At 43.4% G+C, this 22,406-nt stretch overlaps 2 protein-coding genes and 1 pseudogene across 2 annotated transcripts; 1 reads left to right on the top strand and 2 right to left on the bottom strand.

Moving 5' to 3' along the window:
* Positions 1–785: 785 nt before the first annotated feature.
* Positions 786–2,749, top strand: LOC146578206 (CST complex subunit CTC1-like; annotated as a pseudogene).
* Positions 2,750–5,464: 2,715 nt separating this feature from the next.
* Positions 5,465–7,186, bottom strand: LOC146578205 (E3 ubiquitin-protein ligase TRIM21-like). The gene has a single exon (XM_085267771.1). It carries the CDS (start codon positions 7,145–7,147, stop codon positions 5,465–5,467), a length of 1,683 nt encoding a protein of 560 aa, XP_085123897.1. The 5' UTR covers positions 7,148–7,186.
* Positions 7,187–18,298: 11,112 nt separating this feature from the next.
* On the bottom strand, positions 18,299–20,270 carry LOC146578204 (uncharacterized). The gene has a single exon (XM_085268583.1). The coding sequence runs from the start codon at positions 20,116–20,118 to the stop codon at positions 18,556–18,558; it is 1,563 nt and encodes a 520-aa protein (XP_085124709.1). The 5' UTR covers positions 20,119–20,270; the 3' UTR covers positions 18,299–18,555.
* Between the last annotated feature and the right edge of the window lie 2,136 nt (positions 20,271–22,406).

The following is a 22,406-nucleotide window of genomic DNA, read 5'->3' as shown; positions in this document are numbered from 1 at the left end:
GTGTTTCTTTTTATTACTGTGTGACTGTTTTCGTGTGAAAGCCTCCGTGCGCTAGTACCGCTTGCCACTGATACCTACAATCCTTTGCGGTTTTACCCCTGAATGACGTCACATTTCCCATCTCTATTCTCTGTGTTTTCAGGCCGTCCCACCCACAGTCTTGTCCGTTTCAGGTGTCTTAGACTGCAGGTAAACTGCTCGTCCCTCACTGAGTCGCCCCCTTTGGCCATCTGAGGAACTGCAGCTGCAGCCTGCTTTAAACTCTTACTGCTGTGTGTGTGTGTGTGTGTGTGTGTGTGTGTGTGTGTGTGTGTGTGTGTGTGTTTCAGCTCAGAGCTGGTGTGTTTTCAGGGTGTGGTGTCTGAAAGGATCAGTGTGAACAACAGGACTGCCCACTCTGGACACACACACTCAGGTACAAACACACAGGTGGTCTGTGTATCAGGCTTTTTCTGCTGTGAAGTTTTAACATGGGGGTCTATGGGGGCGACTCACTGCTGCCTCTGCTGGACACTAGAGGAACTGCAGGCATCAGTGCTTCAGGTATGAGTCTCAGGTCTGACTGTTAGCTGAATGTGTATGTGCAGGTGTGCGTCTCACTCTTTGTGACCAAGCTGGGAGGAGTCTGCAGGTGTACCTGGACTTAAGCCACACCCCCTACCCACCTGGCCTGTTGCCGGGTAACACTCTGCTGTTGTCTGGTTTCCAGAGGAGGCTGTCCAGGTGAGACACACATAGACAGGCTTATAAATGTGTGGACTCTTTATTTGGACTCATTTCCAACAATGTCACCCCCAATAAAGTTATGGATCATCTTGCATCAATAGGCTGCTGGTTTTCTTTACTGGTTTCAGGTATGACTTTTGATGATACTGCCAAAAGCAAGCATGTATAATGTTTAATCATCTGGGATGTAGCCAGATTTATTTATTTAGACAGAGATCTTGACCCCCCAATGTTCAATACAAAGTCACGCCGATGGTTACGTACCTGTGCGGTTTACCTGTGTGTGTGTTTCAGGACAGGAAGTGTGTACTGCACGTACTTACCTGTCAGCTCCATAACTGTGGTCTCCCTGGGAGACACCAGGTAATTTTACAGGTAAAGTCTGGTTCACGTGTTTGTCGTGCTGTTGTTTATTTGTTTGTTTGGTTTCTATCAGCTCGGCCCAGCCTCCTCCTCCTGCTCCCATCATGCACCTGGGTGAGTGGGCTCTGAGCAGCAAGCAGAGGTGCACTGTGGGACAGGTCAAAGGTCACGTGGTGTGTTTCCTGTTCCTGCAACTGCAGTGGAGCTGCTCGCTGTGTGGCAGCGTGTACACACAGGTACTGCATAAAATACACACAGTGTGTACGGGATGTGCTTAGTTGCAGTTTCTCGGGTGCAGTGAAAGTACTCAGAGTGCTTCATGTGTTGTTAGCGTGTTGGTGGCGTGTTAGTGTTGGTGCAGTAAGTAAAGTGTCGTTTTGGAGGAAACTGCTCACGATTTCAGGTGTGTGTGTTTACCTGTTGCTCTCTCTCTCTCAGGGCTGCAGCAGCTCTCAGTGTCACTCGACCTCGTCAGTGTTTCAGTCCAAAGCAAAGTAAGAGCAGCTTCCTGTTGAGCTCACCTGCTGATACGTGTTAATCACCTGGATGAGTCAGGTGACAGTCACATGATCAAACCATGTGGCTCTGCTCTTCGATCAGGCTGGTGATCGATGACGGGACAGGTGAGGCTCACGTCTGCTTCTCAGCTGCTCTGGTTCGTGCTCTGCTGGGATTGGCTGATGCTCAGTAGGAGGGGCTTCAGAGAGCTCTCAGGGTCAGAGGTCACATCAGTCTTCCCTCGTGGGCAGAGCCAGGTCAGTAGCACCTGTCAGGTGTATATATTTACCTGTCACAGGTGAGTCACAGGTGAGTCACGTGCTCATCGTCGTCTTTAAACTTTATTTTATCTTTAAAAATTTAAAATCGGGTCATGTTTTTATTCCTGAGGCTTTAACTGTGAAAGGGCACATCCTGTTTACATCCTGGTAACAGCTCCGTCTGCTCACACTTTACTGCTGAACTGGTTTGGGGGCGTGGCGTCAAACTGAGGGTTTTCTTCATATTTACAGTCGGTGTGAAAACGTCAGAAGGTTTGAGTGAAAAGAGAGAAAAAGATGTTTGTGAGGATTCACGTTGTGGATATCTGAGGTTATCAGAGTGTCAGGAAGGGAAACCTGAAGAAAGTCAAAGAGCCGCCCAGCACAGAACAAGCCTGTCAGAGCAAAGACTTCAAAGACTCTACAGGCTGCACAGGGACGCACTGTGAGCTCACAGAGCTCCACGTCTGCAGACACCTTCAGCCACACTGCTGAGGACGAAGACCTGCAGACTGAAACGTCCTGTGGTCAGAGGAGGTGAAACGAGAAGAAGATGCAGCTACAACCCAAAGAACAGCGTCCACACAGTGAAGCACGGTGGGGACGCTGTGGGGGGGCCACCACAGAGAGAAACAGGCGTCCTGCAGGACGTTTCCACAGGGCCGAGCCGTGAGTCTGCAGAGACATAACCTCTGTGTCTGTCTCAGGTGTGTGACGGGGACGCTGACGACTTCCTCCTCCACTTCCTGTTGTGTCTGTGCAGCAGTGATGTCATGATTCGGCCGCTCAGCCTCACCTGCAGGAAACACACCAACCAGAGACCAGAAGATAACCCCACCCTCACCACCCTGACCAACCCTGACTGCAACCTTCAGAGTCGTGTGTGTGTGTTTCAGAGGTGAGGAGGTTCACTCGAGGAGACAGAGTTCCTGACCAGACTGGCTCCTCCCCTTCAGCTCACCTGTCTGCACCTCCACCCTGACTGAGCTCCACCTGCTTCGTTCTGACTTCATCTGTTCTACGTGTTCGTACAAATAAAACTTTATTGTTCCTCCTGTCACATGGTATCTCACCTTCACTGACCCTAACGCTGGTGATCAGGGTCAGAGGTCACACGAAGCTCTCTGGGTTTAACCTCACACGAAAGGGGCGTCGCTGTCATCATCACAAAGGGGCCTATAACAGGTCATGTGACCCTTCTACAGGAAGTGATCCCTGTGGGTGGCGCCCACATCAGAGACGTTCTCAGATGGTGATTCATCAAACCTGCACCAGTAAAATCTGACAGTAGAAGGATGATGAGTGAAACTGGTTAATCTGGTGTTTGTGGCACAGAAGGTTTGACCTCCACTGTGTGACACGGGTCAGACTCCAGCTGGGCCTGCCGCTCTCAGCCTCACTCTGAGGAAGCCCACAGTCTGTCACAGTGGAAACTACACCGGGGGACCCCATCCTTGGGGTGGACCCATTTTTGTTTTAGCGTGTTTTGGGGTTTAAAAGCCACAGAGACGCGGTGCTTAGGAAAAATGCATTTCAGCTGTGCTGATGCTCCTGACACGTATAAGACTGGGGAAACCTGCATTCAGCTGGACCTGAAAAACACTATGTCCAGATAAACACAATCAACTTTTGGAGAAAAATAAAAGATTCTTCATCAGACTAACAACTAAAAACATGACACTTACCTTAACAGTATGGGCTACATCAAATATATTCAAGACCGACAACAACACTTCTCACTGCTGCTAATTTTAACAAAACTAAACAAAAAGTAGAAAAAGGCAATTCACCAAGTCTTGAAAAGTAAAACTGAAAAATAGAAACACAGAATAAAATAAAACATCCATCCAGATCTTTACCACCAACAACATAAAATCTATCTTAATTAAATGGCCTAATTCTCCAATAAATTAGCAATAATAAAGTAAGAAAAAATAAGACATTCAATTTAGGGACGCTCAAATTAACAGAGCGACATTAAACGCACCTCATTGCCTGCCGTAGCGTTCTTCGCAGCTGCACTTCACCTCAAAGGTCGGTTAATACATCGGATTGAACTTAACCAAAGTCCAATTAAAGGAAAATAAATGTTTCTAACAAATACAATGAAGAAGATTAAAATAATTCACTGTCAGTTACTGTCGCTGTGAGTTTGACGAGGTCAGCTGCTTCATTTGGTTCTGCCTAAAGTTCTCTCAGTGATCCAGTGTTTATATGATAAGATACGTGTTTAATGCAGAGAGTTGGAATTACAAGTTGGTGAGAAGCTTTTTAACAAAGGTTTGATTTAAGCTTTAAGTTCAAAGGTGAAAGAAATTTCACGTTTGATGAAGGAAGATCAAGGCTAACAAGGACATAGGTCAAAGGTCAAAATAAGGTAAGGTGAGAAAATATAATAGATATATATAATCAATCAATAAGGTGAAAATATCAGATAAAAGGGTTTATTTGGTTATAAGGAATAAAGAGGTCAAAGGTCAAAACAAGAGTACTGTTAAGTTAAAATTAAAAGGTCAAAGGTCAGATTAAACAGGTTACACAGAAAGGATCGGCAAAACTTAAACAAGGATAAAGAAATAATACATTAAACAAGGAAATAAATTAAAAGTCTGAGTTAATGAGAAATTAAACGTTTAAATCAGGTTAAGAGTTAAATTTTAAGCTTTTCTTAGTTAAACTAAATAAAATAATCAGAATAAACGATTGGAGGAAAAAAGCAAAGATGTTGTGATCAAATAGTTTGTACGGCAGAAAGAAAAACATGTTTCAGTAGATTGTATGTTGGAAACCACAGTAGACACAGTAGACTCAAATCATTGTTACTGAGGAATTCTGCCTTAAACAGTAAAGTGTTCTTTAACAGTGTGTGTGTGTGTCTGCAGCTGTTCTTTGTGTTGTTGCTGCATCGTTGCCTCAGGGGGAAAGTTGTGTGTGTGTTATGCAGACTAGCAGAGACTGCAGCTGTCAGCAGCCACACACACTTTCTATTCTTCAAATCAAATCACAGTGAAACATGTTCACTGACAGCTCAGCTTCAGCATCGTCTTCATGCTGTGACTGCAGCCGTTCAACTCTGTTTGTCTTTAACCCAAATCATCACAACATGCAAATATAATCATCAAAATGATGTGACTGGAAGGATGCAGCAGTCTGTGCTCCACCTTTCTCCTCCACACCTGCAGGTGGAGAACATGGATGCATGAATCTCTACAGAGTTCTTTGAATATTATCCGTCTCATCAGTTTTCAGTGAACAAAACTCCTCACAGAGCCAAAATAAGCAGTTTGTATCCAACATAACTCAGCTGGACTCTGATGCTCCGTATAACAGCCACACATGAGTCTGGATTCACTCAAAGCATTGAACAAACTTTATTGGAAATGAAGCTTTTGGACATTTGTTCTCTGATATTTGCTCTTCAGCTCGAGTCTCCATCAGTGGGAACATTTCCTGATTCAACTTTTCTTCTGTTCAAATCAAACTCCATGAGAATCAAAGTGTGAATCAGAGTCCTGATGATCAGATTCTATAGAAACATGGAGACTGTAGAGGATTTACACTCAATATGTTCATTTGTTCCCTTCAAGAAAAATCAATCATTCATCCAATAAAATCAGTCATTGATCAGTTTGATTGACAGGACAGATGATCAGAGATGCAGAGTTTTTACCTCCATCATTGAAACAGGGGCTGAAGAATGGGTGGAGTTTGTGAGTGAAGGAGCAGCCAGTAAAGGAGTAGATCAGAGCTGCAGCACCTACATCATAAAAGGAGACCAGACCCTCCTCATAATCCACAAACACCCCCACCTTCTCAGGACCAGGATGAAGACAGAGGGGGACTGAATACTTAGCACAAACTTTGTACTCATTTCCATTTCTCAGCACTACAGTCCAGAAACCATCCTGAGGTCTCAGTGTGATTTTTCCCTTCCTGTTGATCGACTCTGTGGCCACTCCTAAAGTCCACTCAGTCTTTCCTTTAACCTGAACCTCAAAGTAAAATCTGCCTGAAGAGAAACTCTGCTCTCCTAAAACACAATGACACTTAGAAAATCTCTCTGGGTTGTCTGGAAGTTTCTTCCTCACATCACCACAGTACACTTGTTTTCCATCATCAGACAGGATGAGTTTAGGATAAGCTGTATCAGGATCCAGAGTCACATCCACCTCATGCTGCTGCACCCTCTGCAGCTCAGCCTCAAACAGCTTCTTCTTCATGGGTTTCCAGACTGTCTCCTCCAGCTGAGCCACAGCTCTCCCCACAGTCCCCTCATATGATGGTGGATGAACTTTGACCTCTGTCCAGTCCTTGCTGGGTGGAGCAGCTTTCAGGGAGGAGAAGCTTTGGAGGAGGTGGAGGTGGTCTTCAGAGCGTGAGAGCTGCTCCACCTCAGAGCTTCTCTCCATCAGCTCAGAGATTTCCTGTTCCAGATCTTTGATGAGACCTTCAGCCTGTTTCTCTGTAGCTTCCTGTTTGTCTTCGATCTCCTTCATGAGCTCCTTCAGGCGTCTCTCAACAGACTCCATCAGAGCCGTGAGGACCTGAACACCTTCTGCTTTCTGTCTGTCTGCAGCATCTTTACTCATCTTCACCGACTCTGTGATCTCCTGAATCTTCAGTCGTCTCTTCTGGATCATCTGCTGAATCTCAGCCTCTGTCTTCTCCAGCTCTGCCTTCTTTCCTTCATATTCTTCTCTCAGAGGAACAAACTCGTGGTTCTTGTGGTCTAAAACAGGGCAGAGCATGCAGACACATGTCTGGTCGGTCTTACAGAACAGCTGCAGAAGGTTATCGTGCTTCGTGCACATCCTGCCTTCCAGGTTCTCCACAGCATCAACCAGCTGATGTCTATTCAGACGTTTCAGTGTCAGATGAGGCTCCAGGTGGGTCTGACAGTAGGAGGTCTGACACACCAGGCAGGACTTCAGGGCCTTCAGTCTGGTTCCAGTGCAGACGTCACAGGGAACTTCTCCTGGTTTGGCAGCTTGTTGCTCTGAGCTGCTGCTGCTGGCTTTCTGCTGAGCTTCACGTCTGAACTGAGCAACCATCTCAGAGAACAAAGTGTTGATGTCTAGTTCAGGTCGTCTCTTGAACACTCTGTTACACATAGGACACTTCTTTCTGCCATTAGTGTCCCAGTGCTGACTGATGCAGGTTTTGCAGAAGTTGTGTCCACATGGTGTAGAGACTGGATCAGTGAACACATCCAGACAGATGGAGCACAGAAACTGATCTTCAGATCGCAGATTGCTGGCAGCAGACATGTCTGCACTCTGAGGGAGAAAGAAGAGAAACATTTGATTCAAAATTCACTTTAAATTTCATTTTTACAAAGAGAGAAACAAGCGTCAGTAGTCTGAGGAGCTTGGAGAGAAAAGCGTCTGGACTTCTTTAAGTTTCTTTTCATCACAGAAGCTTCTTCACCTCATCCTCAACACGGACCAAGGAATGAATACTGCACTTTTGGAAGAACTCCCTCCCCTGCAGCCTCTTATCGTCAAAGGGACGGAGGTGGAGAGGGCAAACAGCCACAGATTCCTGGGACTGCAGGTTACATCAGACCTGAGCTGGACTCTCAACACTACAGCAACTGTGAAAAAAGCCCAGCAAAGGCTTTATTTCATTCGGCTGCTCAGGAAAGCTGGCATGAACCACCACCCTCTCACCCAGGCCTGCAGAGGACTGATAGACAGCATCCTCACCGCAGGCATCACTGTCTGGTATGGAAACACTACACAGACAGAGAGGAAGGCTCTGCAGAGTCATAAAGTCTGCAGAGAGGATTATGGGAACAACACTTGCATCCATGGACCTGCACATACAAAGCTGCACATACAATCTCAGACACAACAGAGCGGACAGCAGCATCACACACAGAACACGATTCTTCAACAGCTTCTTCCCCACAACTGTCAGACTGACGGCAAACAAAAACACACTGAACACTTAAAATAACACAGCACTACTTAACCTCACTTTGAATGTATCATCGGTTCACTGACCATCGGGCAATACACTCACAACAGACTTGTGAAACAGATCTGTGGAACAAATGTGCAACACTGTGAGTGCGATAAGAGGTAGAGAACTACACTCTCTGTACATTTTCTTCTTTTTCTTTGTATATAGAAAATAGTACGACTACCCTACTCCGGACTTCATTTCTATCCTTCTGCTTTTTCTGTCTTTATATTGTTAAAGTGTGATTTGACTTGGAAAGCTCTGCACAAGTATTCCACTGTGCATGGACTGTTGGTCCTGTGTGCAAATGTCAAAATAAAAATCTTGAACCTTCAGTTGTCAGAGTAACTGGTGGAGACCCAGCAACACACTCAGACACAAACTGGTTCATCTCAAACACAAACTGAACAACGTCGTGTCTGCTGTACAGTGCAGCGTCCAGATGAACAGGATCAACAGGATGAACATCTTTTTAACAGTCGTTACAAAGATGTGAAGTTGTTTGGCTGACACAGACAAACAGTATCCCACATTCTTGATTTTTAGCTCACAAACACGTCTTATAAGGACTTATTGATCCTGAAATGTTGGAGGTTTTAGCTCTTTAAACAGTAAAGTTACAGGAGGATACAGATAATTATCAGGAAAATGTCCTCGGTTTGTTAAAATGATCCCGTCCGATAACACACGAGAACAATAAATGTATCATTTTCTGTTGTAACCCACAAACTGAACGGTCACACTCATCTTTCATGTTGTCACTAAAACATCACTCCTTCCACGTCTAGTTGGTCGTGATGGAGGCGGAGTGCGTTGGGTCCGCTTTCCCTGCCCAGCCGATGTTCCTGACGCAGGGAAACAGATCCTGCTGGGGATCCCTACCTTGGCACAACACCTGCCATGGTCTTTGCACACTCACCACAGTAAATGCATCATGTTGTCAGCTTTACAGTATCATAGTCAGAGAAACTGGTCAGGCCGCTCTCTTCCAAATGTCTACACTTCACCCTTTTACTGTCAGTGGGCTCAGAGTCCATCTAATGTGGCTCATTATCTGATGCCGTCTGCAGACCAGTGTTAGACACTGAGAGGTTGATGGCTCCGTGTCAGAGCACCGGCCTTAACGAAAAAGTTATCAATCGTTCTTTTCATCTTGTCTCATTACCCACAGCTACATCCACTCCTATCACGCTGCTCACCTCTGCTGCGACGATTCAAACAGCCGGAAAGTAAATAATTTGGAGACGGTGCGTTTGTGTCACAGTGAACAGTGAACACAGAGACTTTCTAAAACAATGATGCATGTTAGTCATGTGATGCAGGCATGTGACCAATTAAACAAAGATAGTGGAGAGCATCATACAGCAGCAGTTTTGACAGTCCTATTAAAGATGAATATCAGTCTGCACATGCTCCACAGAGCTTTTCTTCAAATTCTTTAATTCTCTCTCGCTTTTGCAACTTTGTACTTTTGTGTTACTCGCAGCAACAACTCCACCTCATTGTTAGTCCATTTTAAAACTCGGTGCTTTTCCTCCACCTCTGCCGCGACGTTTCAAACAGCCGGAAAGTGAATAAGCGGCAGACAGAAATGAGACCGGTCGAATCGTCTTGCGTTTCACGCATGCGCAGGACTGGAACGTAAGCGTTTTCAGCCGTCTTAATGTGGACGCACAACTCTGTGAAAACGACTGAAAACACTAGTGTGGACGCGGAGCGCTGTTTTCAAATCTATCCGGGCGAGTGTGGACGTAGCCTAAGTGGCACCATGGAGAAATGAGGTGACGCTCTAGACCCTGATGAAGTGAACAGAGTGAAGATTTGTGTAGAAGCAGGAAGTGTGATCAGCTGCACTCACCACTGTTGCTGAGAGGAACCTGATGGACTCCAGTGAATCTTCTTTTAGAGACAAACAGGACTCGACTGCAGCTCTGCTGCTGCTCTCTCACACTTTCACTTCTGCAAAATGACGTTGAGCTTCTTGTTTTTCAGCTGTTGCTCCGCCTCTTCTTGCCTCTCCCTTTACAGGAATCAGCCGGTCTGTACTCAGTGACTGTGTGCAGCGGGTGGGAGGAGTGAGGAGTGGTGTGTGGGTTCACACAGTAATGACGGCCTCAGGTGATCAGGAGAAACTCACCTGGATTTCCTTTTTCCACAGCAGACTGAGAGCTTCAGGTGGACCCTGAAGGAGGTCTCAGACACAGGTGGTAAAAGTACACACAGTGTGTACTGAAGTAGAAGTACTACTGTTAAAAATACTCCAAGTACTAATTCAACTTCTTTACTCAAGTAAAAGTAAAAAGTACTGGCTGTGAAATGAGAGTAAAAAGAGCTGATTGAAGAACATTTCTAACACGTGTGTTTTGTGGAGCAGGGAAATTATTTTACTGCTATTGTTAAATAATTATTATCATTACCATTGCATTAAGAATATAATCTGCAGCATTGATATTGCATTCAGAGGTTTAACAGTGTATGTCTTTCAGAAAGATTAAAGTCACAGGCTGACAGGAAACTGCAGGCTTGCAGAGAGTTTGCAGAAGTGAAAGCAGAGTCTTAAGTTATTCTGAGCAGCTGGCTAGACGAGGCTATTTGAATTACTAGGTTATTCAAATTGATCATTGCTTTAACAATGTAACAGATGGCTTTAAGATGGCCTTAACAAATTTCCCACGTGTGGGACTAATAAAGGTTATCTTATCTTATCTTATCTTATCTTAAGATGTTTATGCATACAGTTATTATATTAACCTTGTATTCCAGATGCAGTTATAACTATTTTATACATATTGCATATCTGTGCTTATTTTGAGTTGATGTTCAGGTTCAATAAGGGTCTTAAGCTTCACTGGTGAGAGTGTCCAGATGATACATGCTGAGGGAAAACTAGAACATAGAAGGATTGCAATACATGCTTACAAAACACTTATAGCAGGTCATTTTATATTAAGCTTCTAGTTGAACAGCGTTGACCAGCCTCATCAGGAATGTTGCTCGTTCACGTCTGCTAAATTTTTAAATCCAAAACTTCAATTATATTGTACGAAATGGTCAGGTGTGACAAAAGCATGTATGTATGATTACAGTTTTTACTGCCACGAGGACTGGACTGGATTCTGGACCGGAGTTTTTCCCATTTTGTGGATAAGCTGTCGGTCCACCGTTTACCTCAGCTGTCAATGCTGGAGCTGAGAAATGTCCACTTTTATTTACTCTCAAACAGGGTGTAAAACTGTGTGCAAGTTAATAAAGCTCACTGCTGACCGAGGACAGCCATGCTGAGGTGAGCTGTCGACGATATGCTAAACTGTTGGTTAGCGTTGGTATTAGCCTCTGTTAGACTGTGCTAGCTGCAAACAGCAGCTAACAGAGGCTTTTCCACTTTCCTTGAAGTGGATCCTTCATCATTTGTTTGTATTCATGTGTTTTTGGCACTTCTAGTAAATTGTAAACTCAGTCAAGAAAATCTGGATAAATGACAGATTTGTGTATGAAATGTTTTTAAGTATAGTTTTTAACGTACTTCATCTGCAAACAGACTGTTTTTCAATGAGGCCTAATACTTATGTTGAAAGCTGATAGAGGACAGGGTTTGATGAATGTCTGTGAGAGATTAGAGATTCAGAACAGAAACGCTAAGGCTGCTAGTGTTTGTCTTTGTACCATTTTTCTTGTATCCACTGATATTAGCTAATAAATGTACGGTCTGCACATTTCTTCTGTGTGTGATGATGATTTATTTGTATAAAGAAAAAACTAGCTGTCACAACACAAATCAGTCAAATGTCTGATGTTTTACATATGTATATGTGTTACAGTGCTGCATTTCTGTCCTGACCTTTGACCCCATGCTCAGACTAAAGGTTCACACAGGCTGGTGTGTAAAAACAGCTAACAATGCATTTCTGTGTAAAACATCATTTGTAGTAAACATTTAATGCCTGTTTCAGTTTTACACAACCTGATGGAAAAGAGAAGGAGAGCAAAGGTCAGTGAAGGGAACGACTGTAGTGCAAATACAGGTGATGTCAGTGAGGATGTGACCCTGCTGCCCTCTCCTAAACAGAGGAGACATTGTTACCCCAATACTGTCAGGCCAACATCAGCAATAAAACAGGGAAGATGTGGGGTTAATGCGCACTAATGTTAAAGAAGATTGTGTCACAGGGTTTTAGAGAAGCATTACATGTTAACTACAGTAGCTCCATAATGAATGAGTAACACGGGAAAAAGCTGTCCTGTAAAATTCAAACAAATCAAACAGTTGGAGCTGTTTAGTAAAGGAGCCGCCGACTAATATCATGTAAAAATGTGTAAGAATTCAAGAAAATTACCGTATTTCCCGGACTACAAAGAGCACCTGAATATTAGCCGCACAAGCTAAAATCAGGGGAAAATCCTGTTTTGTACATACATTACCGCACGTGACTAAAAGCCGCAGGTGTTTCAATGTTGACTTATCATATGTAAGAGAATATGCACAAAGCGAATTGTCAGGAAAGAGATGGCTGTTTGGAGACACACCCCTTTTATTAATATTTCGAAATACAAGTTATGGGTACATATTTGCATAACTTTTTAGGTATATGTACAAGTAGCAGTAATTACAAGTACAAAACATGTACTGTGCTTCATAAACGGGTAACAAATGTGAAGGAAATTGCCGTCCCGGGTTTCCTCCGTGGCGTGAGCGATAAGCAGAGTTTTGTCCTTTCCTTATAAGACTCCTAATTATTCAAAGTAACACTCAGGTATGCCGTTCAGCTGGGTTAGTTACGATATCGGGAGCAGTTAGGAGAACAAAGTGATACAGAAACTGTTCAGATTGCTTTCCCAGAATCAACTCAAAGGTTTATTTGGTACACAGCAGTTTATATAGAGAAAAAAAGGTTCGTGTGTCAGCTTTCCCAGTTCAAACCGGTACAGACTAAATAAGGAAACGTCTTCCTGCCTTCTGAGCAAAGTATCCCTTGTGTAGTTTATCAGTTCAGCTATAATTTATGATCATCCCAGCAAAATACACTCCTAGACATAGAATACAGAGTTCTTTCATCAGTGAATTCTGAAACAAACCACCTAGCCTTTAACGAGCCTTTTCCAGGAGATAAAGAAAAAGGGAGGATGGGAGTAAGGAAGTGGTCTCATCTCTGTGGTGTTTTCGACCTTGGGGTACCAGCTTGTGAGTCTTACACATTAATTCTTGGGTCACAGAGAAAGAGAAAAACAACTAGTAGATGGGCCTTATTGAGTAACAGTTTTCCTGTATAAAACAATATCCTGTAAATGCTAACCGTGGTATCAAAATATCACAACAGTTCTCTCCTTTTATCATGAAATGATAACATAGTATAAAGACAGAATGTAATAACATAATATAAAGACAAATCATAAATGTGAAACAAATCATAAATGTGAAACAAATCATAAATGTGAAACAAATCATAAATGTGAAACAAATCATAAATGTAACTAGTCCTTCGAGTAAGCTTAATATCAAAATTGTAAAAAGAAGAAAAGAAAAAGAAGAAAACGTCATTCTCTTCTTTGACAATCGAGTAATTCACAATCTAATGCTCAATACATACATCAGGATCATCATTGATGACATCTGACACATAATCTGGGTCAATTTGTGCCAATTGCAAATACATTGAAGTAGCTGTACTAGTAGCTATACGGGTTATCATTGAACGTACACAGGGTACCACACAACAGACAATAATCATCAAAAACAAAATAATACATGCTACAATGGTTACAAAAGCTACAATTAGTTCCTTCCATTTTCCAAACGTGTCCTGCAGCCACTTGTCTAGCCACTGACCGTGACCTGCATTGGCTCTTAGTTCTATCTGCAATTCTTCAAGTTTATTCATAGCTTGTGTGAATGAACCGTTAGGGGCGGTATTATTGGGAATGAAAGTACAACAAACATCTCCGAACATCGCACAAACACCTCCTTTCTCAGCTAACAGCATGTCTAAGGCCATCCTATTTTGCATGGTCATTAAAGAGGTAGCAGACATCTGTTCTCCTAGGGCCTTAAGGGCCGTATTGGTCAAATTAGTAAGTCTTTGCTGATTGTAATAAACATAATTGATCCAGGCTACATTTTTGTTTACCTGTATATGCGGTATTAGTGAGACAAACCCTGCGGATATTTCCCCTTGTGCCTTTAATTCCCTTGGTATCCCGCGTGGAACCCCTATAGCATCTATGTAAACGTTATGTGAGTAAGTGGAGCGTTTTGTACGTCTGCTGGATACAGGCAGATCTGAGGTTTGTTGTATTAGTAGTTCTTGAGCTAAAGTTACTAGACCGCAGGTACCGGTCCAATTAACAGGTAAAGCCACTCTAAGGGTATTATTGCACATCCAATAAGCATGTGGGATTGGTCTGGTCAGGCGCGAAGCTGTATAGCCTTTTAATATGCCTCCCCAGTACGAGTCGTTTAGTGTATTGGGCGAATGCAGGATTGTGGAGTTATCTGAATGCGTACTTATATATGCATATATATAAGAAAACATATGTCTATGTTGTGTCCTGTCAACACTCGCTGCTAGCCATGTTTCGTTACAGCGTGCTCCTGGAGAGTCAGAAAAGAATGTATAGTTTTGCGCGTCATAATTTATGTTTTCAAGTTTTGGTCGGTGGATGCATGTCATCAAGATATTTGGGTGATGGCGCACCTGTTTTGGGGGCGAAAGAGGTTCAGTGCGGTCTTCGGGGCGCTTCATTGGGTTACAGGGGTGGGTAGAGTCGTTAATCATGCTGACATCCTTACTAGAGACTTGTCCTGTATATATGAGTAAACAATCTAAAGGACTTAGTTCTACTCGCACCGCTTCAATCAGGGTTACTGTTAAGGGCCCCTTTTCATCATTTTTGAATAGCATCCTTGTCAGGGGAAAACCTGAGATTGGGTATCCCACTATAACCTGTTCTGGATTACCCTTTGAACAGACATAACAATTGCTGTTTCCTAAATCACGAGCAGCTGTTCTAGCATTTTCATACCAGGAGTTGACTCCTGCTCTAGAGGGCGCATAAAATGGTTTATTAGTGGCGTCTATGTTGCCATTTACTGATTTTAGGGAACGTGAAGAGTGCATTAAGTAGGTGTCTCGCAAAATAGAGCATGAGGTATCGTCAGCAAAATATGACCTGCAGAAATGTGAACATGGTTGCAGTTTACAATACAACATAGCAAAGAAAAATCCTAAGGTTAATGCGATAAGTATGATAAATAACCTAAATATATAAGAAAAACAGTTCTTCAGTCGTCTTCTGGCCTGGTCCCAGGTTCGAGAGACATTGAATAAGCGCCGTATGATGACAATGGACATTTCATTTTCTCCATTATCAGGATGGAGTGAGTCTAGCTTTATCAGGTTAGACATCATGTGGTACTTTTGGCTTTCTATTCCTGCTGGATGTTCGAGTACCTTGCTGTGGCTCTTTCAGACGTTGTGTGTTAATCAGTGATTGCGTGTGTGTATGTACACTGGATCCGGGCGCTGGCTCGCCTGAGATGTCATCTACCCGTGTGTGTTTATTTGCTCTGGTTCCGGGCGTTGGCTCGCCGGAGATGTCGTCTGCTTGATCCGACGCCTGAGATGGTCCGATTGGGCTGGTCTTAACCCTGCTGGCATGAATCCACTGAGGTTGTCCGTCCGTAAGGATGCTGGTTCTCGTCACTGCCAGTACAGTCTGGGGGCTGGAAAACGCGGCCTCCCCGAGTGTCCTTGGTTTTAGTGACTTCACTAACACCGCGTCCCCTGGTCTCCACTTGTGGGTTGGATCTGTGGAGGGGAGAGGCTGGGAGAGACAAACTTTCTGATAGTTATTATTCAGTGTTTCTACCAGATTGTGGACATAGTCGGACAATGCAGTGTCTATGTCCCCTTCCAATAGCGGTGCCCCTCTGGAAGCTGACCATGGTGTTGGAAATGGTCTTCCCATGATTATTTCAAATGGAGATAATTTGGTTGCTGCGGATGGAGTCATTCTAATCTCACAGAGGATTTGAGGAAGTAATTTGACCCAGGTCATTCCTGTTTCTATCATTGCTTTAGTCAGGCGATTTTTTATGGTCCTATTCATTCTTTCTACAACTCCTGAACTCTGAGGATGGTATGGCACATGATATTTCCAGTCTATTCCTAGAGTTTTAGTACACTTTTGAATTACTTCTGATGTAAATGAAGGTCCTCTATCACTGTTAATTTGGTGAGGTATTCCGAATCTGGGTATTATTTCATTGCACAACTTTTGACAGACTACTTCTGCAGTTTCTTTTGAGGTTGGATAAGCTTCTACCCATTTACTAAATTGATCCACTATTACCAGTAAGTACTTGATGCTTCCTTATGCTGGCATATGTGTGAAATCAATTTGTAATGTATGAAATGGAAAATCTGGTTGTGGTAAATGCTGATGTTTCGCTTTTGGTTTTCCTACATTAGTTCGTGCACATGTTAGACAGGTTGCTAATATGCTTTTTACTGCATGCAATGTTTTCTCAATTACAAATCTTGATTTTATTGCCCCTATTACCCCTCTTTGTCCGACATGACTCACACCGTGAAAATGTCGGACAAGGACTGGCAGTAGTGAAGATGGGAGGGCAATCAAACCCTCAAGGTTTTTATATAGGCCATCTCTGTCATCTAAGGTACAGTCATTATTCTCCCAATAGGTGTAATCACAGGCAGATGCTTGCTCTTGTATGAATTTTAAATCAACATTTGTTTCCAAATAGTCTGGGAGTGTAACAAGTGGCAGCTGTAGGGGCACAGATAATACTTCCTGTGGAGGTGGGAGCTGTGATGCAGCTGCAGCTTTGGCTGTCACGTCTGCTAGAGCATTACCTGTTGCTTCGTCTGTGTCAGCTGTACTGTGTCCTTTCGTTTTTACAACTGCAACGGCCGATGGTAGCTGTATAGCCTGCAAAAGTCTCTGCACAAGATCAGAATTAGCAATCGGTTTTCCATCAGCAGATCTAAATCCTCTCTGTCTCCACAATGTGCCAAAGTCATGTACGACGCCAAACGCATAGCGGCTGTCTGTGTAAATTGTCACACGCTTATCCAAATGGAGCTCACAGGCGCGTATTAAAGCCATGAGCTCTGCTTTTTGTGCTGAGTGAAATGGTAATGAGTGAGCCTCTAGTATGATGTCAGGCAATGTCACCACTGAATAGCCACAAAGAAATGAGTTGTCATTCGGCCTTGAACAGGACCCGTCCACATAAACCGTGGCTGAGTCTGGGATAGGCGTTTGCTCTAAATCTGGACGTGGTGCCGTGGATTCCTGTATACGTGTCATGCAGTCATGAACATCAAACCTGTCTGAGCCATCCTGTCGGTCAGAAGAACACAGCATATGGATCAATAAATGTGCTGGCGAATTGGGTGTGCTGCTCGCTTTTATGGTGAGGTTTGCTGTGGAGGTCAGTGTAGCTTCATAACCTGAGCGACGTTGTGCGGTCATGTGTTGTGTAGTTATGTTTGCTAGAATGGTCGTGACCTGGTGATTGGTGTGTAGAATAGTGTCATGTGAGAGTGTGAGCTTCTCGCAGTCCCTTATCATGATAGAGCAAGCTGCTACTGCTCTCAGGCAGGCCGGCATCCCCTGAACTACTGCTGGCAATACCTTTGAATAGAAGGCTACTGGACGGTAGCCACTGCCATGCTCTTGGGCCAGTACACCTGTGCAGGTCGTGCCGTTCTCTGTAACGTACAGATGGAAAGGTAAGTGGTAGTGTTGGGGGAAAACTCTGTAAAAAACCCAGGAGAAATAAAGACACAATGAGACAAAGTTACTTTCTTTATCAAACGTGTACACGGGTGAGCCGCTAAGAACAACTCACACCATGCACAGTGGCTTGGTAATTTTTATAGGAAAGACAGTGAGAACAGGATAAGAAAATACAAAACAAATAAAATAAACAACTCCATATGTGGCGCTAGTCTCGTCAGCAGAGAGCTGGGAGAAGGCTGTGAGAGATAAAACAATCTAAAACAATATGTCCCAGAAACAAGATGTCTTTGCTGGGAAAGTCTAAAAAGATCATTCTAAACTAATCTAACCATAGGCAAAGGGCAGACAAAAGGCATCTTTGTACATTTAAAAGAAGGTAAAGAAACATAGAATCATTTTTCCTGTAACATTCCCTCCTGTTTTAACTTATTTTAAATGTATACAACAATTGTCTATGAAGGTTATTTATTAAGTATTTTAGGCAAATTTTTTTTAATTTCCAAAATTTTCAAAATGTCAGCATAGCAGAAATGGCAGTCATTTGGTCTAAAGAATAAAACAAAAGAAAATAATAAAAAGAAAAACATAGTTAATGAAAATCATAGTAAATGAAATAACAAGTGGAATAAACAAGAAAAAATAATAAAACTAAAACTACAAAAAATAAAAGGATGAAAACTAAAATGAAAACTTTGTATTTAAAAAAAATGATGAAAACCTAATATGTGAAATGAAAACTTCAAAAAATACAAGGATGAAAACCTTATATTTAAAATGATGCAAACCTTAAATTGAAAACTTTATATGTAAAATAATGAAAACTTCATATTTAAAATGAAAACTTTATGTTTAAAACTGAGAACTTCAAAAAAAAAAAAAATAGATAAATAAAAGGATGAAAACCTGCATAACCTACTAATGTTTTAATCAGTGCGTGATCACTTGACAAGTCATTTTTAATCACCACGTCATTTATTAGCAGTTAGTACAAGTTCTCCTCTAACAGAATTGCAACGGGATGTTGTTCTTCTTGAGGCACGGCAACATAAGCAGTCATTGTAGTTGTTATCATCTTTGAAATCATTACTCTTAGGCATGGCAACACACACAACACTAATATGAGCAGTGCTATCATGATGAGACCTAGAAGAAAAAATGGCTTTGCTACAGCAGCCAGCCATGAACCGCTGAACAGCCAGTCAAGCCAGCCTTGTGCTGTAGCTGCTCCAGGTGTGTGGTCAGTGACATATTTTTGCAGAGCGGTCAAATTCTGCAAAGCTTCATAAATGTCTCCTCCAGTTTCGTATCCATCAGGGATAAAAGTGCAACATGTTTCCCCGATCAGCTTGCAAACTCCTCCTTGTGATGCTGTTAGCAGGTCTAGTGTCAGTCTGTTCTGCAGCACCATCGTTCTGATGGCCTGCTGTTCTCCTGCTAAGGCAGTTCCCAGGGTCTTAGTCAAGTTGATGTGTCGTAGCAGAGCATATCGGTTGATTTCCACATGATCCCGCACCTCGGCAACTCCAATGCCGGGGATCAAGCTCTGTAAGAATTTCACTCCACCTCCCCAGATGCGAAACTCTCCCGGCACTCCAGTGTCCACAGTAATGCCGAAAGAATTGGGGGAGGCGATGTCCACTTCACGTCTCTGCCGGCTGCTTGGATGATGTGCAACACTTTGCATGAAGAAAACGTGATCTGATAATTCCACCAGGGCGCACAGACCTCCCCAACCTTCAGGGAGTGACAGATAAGCCTTGTTGCCACATAGGAAGTACCAGTCAGCCAAAACTCTGGTTCCTCTGCTGCTGGGTGCCGTCCGTGCACATCCTGTCTGGTACTGAGTCTTTGTTTGTAGTGGCATTCGGTAGCTGTAGTCGGAGCGACAGTTTAGGCCCATCAGCGTCGTGTTACTGGCACAGGTGGCGTTGATTGAACAGGCCATACACTTCCTCTCGTTCCTTGGTGGGCAGAAAGTGTATATGTGCTTACATAGGTGAGTAGGCAGCTCCCCCACTGCCCGCGAGCCATTGTTCATCACACATACTGGCAGTTGTGATGCGTTCAGTTTGTTCAGTAGAATTACATCAGGCAGCGGGTCTGAGACTTGGGGCCAGGTCAGTAGGTATGTCTGTCCGGAACAGTTCACATTTGTGAGTGATGATGACCTCCAGGTTGCTTTCGCTGGGATGCTGTAGTTGGCTTTGGACCAAAGAGTACCGTAGCCTGGATGTGTTGCCAGGCCCAACAGGCACCAACTGCGATCTTCAGGTATGCTGTACGGCCACAGGCCAGACGTCTGCGAGGATAGGGGCATATGGGTACATGCATAGCAGTCAGTTTTGTTATTCAAGTGAGCTGTAGTGTTCATAAACTGCCACCAGAAGTTAGTGGCGTAGCCATGGGGAAACTTGGTGTACTTTCCTTTGTCATACAGTGTCTGCCTTTTCTCCACATAGCGTGACTTGTTGTCCCTCACGGAAGCAAAGGTGAGGAGCCCGGCCATGGTCAGGGCCGCTGCAGTTGTTAAGAGCCACCACCTCATGACGACGGAACACACCCTCCTGTCGCGAGTAGACCCCCCGGCCAGGAAAGCTGACCCCTCCACCGGGCGAGATCACAACAAGCGGGCAAGCCTGCCGTCAGCTGTGTTTAGATGGCTTCACTGACTCGCCTGCAGTGACTCTGATGGATCCAGGATGGTCATTCCGCAATTTTGCAAGCGGTCGGTGTAGTGAGGAGGACTTGGTATGGCCCCTCCCACCTGGGTGTGCTCCAGTTTTTCCTTTGGAGCACCTTGATCAGAACCCAGTCACCGGGCTTTAGTCTGCAAGACACTGGAGAAACATCATCAGGTTGTTGATTATGTACAATGATCTCTTTGTTTTCTAATAGCTTAGACATCCATTCTGCTAATGTGTTTTCTCTGATTGCTTTGTCTATTGGTTGACTGGTAATAGGCAGTGGAAACGGCCTGCCATGAATGATTTCAAATGGAGTTAGTTTATGGGAGCCTTGTGTTAAGCGCATCCACATTTTCACTAAACCCAAACATTCAGGCCACGGCCTTCCTGTTTCTGCCATGCATTTCCTGAGCCTTTGTTTTATAGTGCCGTTAGTTCTCTCTACAAGGCCTGCGCTCTGAGGGTGATAAGCACAGTGGTGTTTTATGCTGAAACCGAGTGCTTCAGAGACCTTAGTGATGACATCATTTACAAAATGAGTGCCGTTGTCTGACCGTATCAAAGCTGGGATGCCATATGTGGGTATGAAGTGATTGCACAGGCACTTTGCTACTGAAATTGCATCTGCCTTTTTCACTGGATAGATTTCCGGCCACTTTGAGAACACGTCTATAACCACTAGGGCGTATTTTGACCCTTGACATTCGCTTAGTTCAATAAAATCCATATGAATTGTGTGAAAAGGATGAGGCGGAGTTGGAAAACGGCCTCTTTGTGGTCGCAGGTTACCCTGAGCATTATATTTTTGACACGTCATGCATGTTCTGACAAATTGTTTTGCTGAGGTTTCAAAATTTACAGTGTAGAATTTACAGTGTAGAAATGAGAGTATTGTGTAGAATTTACAGTGTAGAAATGAGAGTTGACAATACTGGTCAGTCCCCCCGTTGACAAATGCGTACAGCCATGAGTCACTAATGCCGCCATTTTGTGGAGGAATTTTGGCAACACTGGCTTGCCATAACACATCATTAAGTCGTTTGTCAGAACTGCACCGTGTTTTAGCCATTTTGCCTGCTCTGCTGTGCTTGCTGCTTTTTGTTCATTTTTCAACACATCCAGTGGAATCTGATGTGTGTTTACTGCCATCAATGTGATGTTTGCCTGTTGTGCCGCCTATTTTGCTGCTCTGTCAGCAAAATTGTTGCCTGTAGTAATGAAAGAGTCAGTAGGCGTTGTAAGAGGTTGGCATGCTGGTTTGCCAGTTGGTGTAATCATTCCTCTGGTTTTCCAGATTTTTTGCAAAATGATGCACAGCAGAGAAAACATACTGGCTGTCTATATAAATGGTTATTTGTTTATCTTTGTGTATTTCACATGCGCAACAATCTCGTGTGAAGTGACCTTCCTCTCCACGGTTCTAGCAGGCGTTGTCTCTATGTTATCTGCTGTTTCTGCGTGGCTGTCTGCGGCCTTGGTGTTTGTGACTTTGCTCGCCTCTCTGTTCCTGATAGCCACCTGCGAATTAGTGTTTTAGTCTGTTGTCAACAGTCAGCCTTATTTTTAAGTTACAGAATGCTTCTCCCTTTGTTTGTTTTTTGTTTTTTTTTGTTTGGGAGAATAGATGCAACTCTACATTTTCACTTAAGGCAGTTTTAGATAATTTCTAGTTCTTCAAACAATGCATGGATCTCACACATTTCAAACTTTCAAGTTAGGGTTGTTTCCCATTTATACAAATATATATATATATTTAACTTTGCATTTTTCATAGCTCATAGCTCACAGCTCTAAACCTAGGCATTTTTCAATCATATGCCTAATCACTATGTGTCACTGTGATTCTCAAGTATTGTCACAAGTTCGTTTAAATTCGTTTCCAAAACCAACAAAATAATCAAACAAAAACAAAAAACATAAACGTGTCAGGACACAAAAAGAAAAAAAGAAAAATGCTGCCACCTGAACAAGGCAGAAGTCTGCATATGTTGGCTTTTAATAGCATGCAGCTTGTAACATACTAGACTAATGTGCCTGTGTTAATTCAGCTCCATATTATTGTGTGAAGTTTCACTGGGTTGGGAGTGGTTTTGTGTGTGTCACATTTTTGGTGAGCCAATGGCTGGAATGAGGTTGGACTAATTAGAGG

Source organism: Mchenga conophoros, linkage group LG3, assembly GCF_057382185.1.
Source record: "Mchenga conophoros isolate Kocher_MC1m ecotype Shallow Benthic linkage group LG3, M_conophoros_male_GT1.1, whole genome shotgun sequence".
Taxonomy (NCBI): domain Eukaryota; kingdom Metazoa; phylum Chordata; class Actinopteri; order Cichliformes; family Cichlidae; genus Mchenga; species Mchenga conophoros.
The sequence above is the reverse complement of the archived record's forward strand: the minus strand, read 5'-3'. Positions and strand labels throughout refer to the sequence as shown.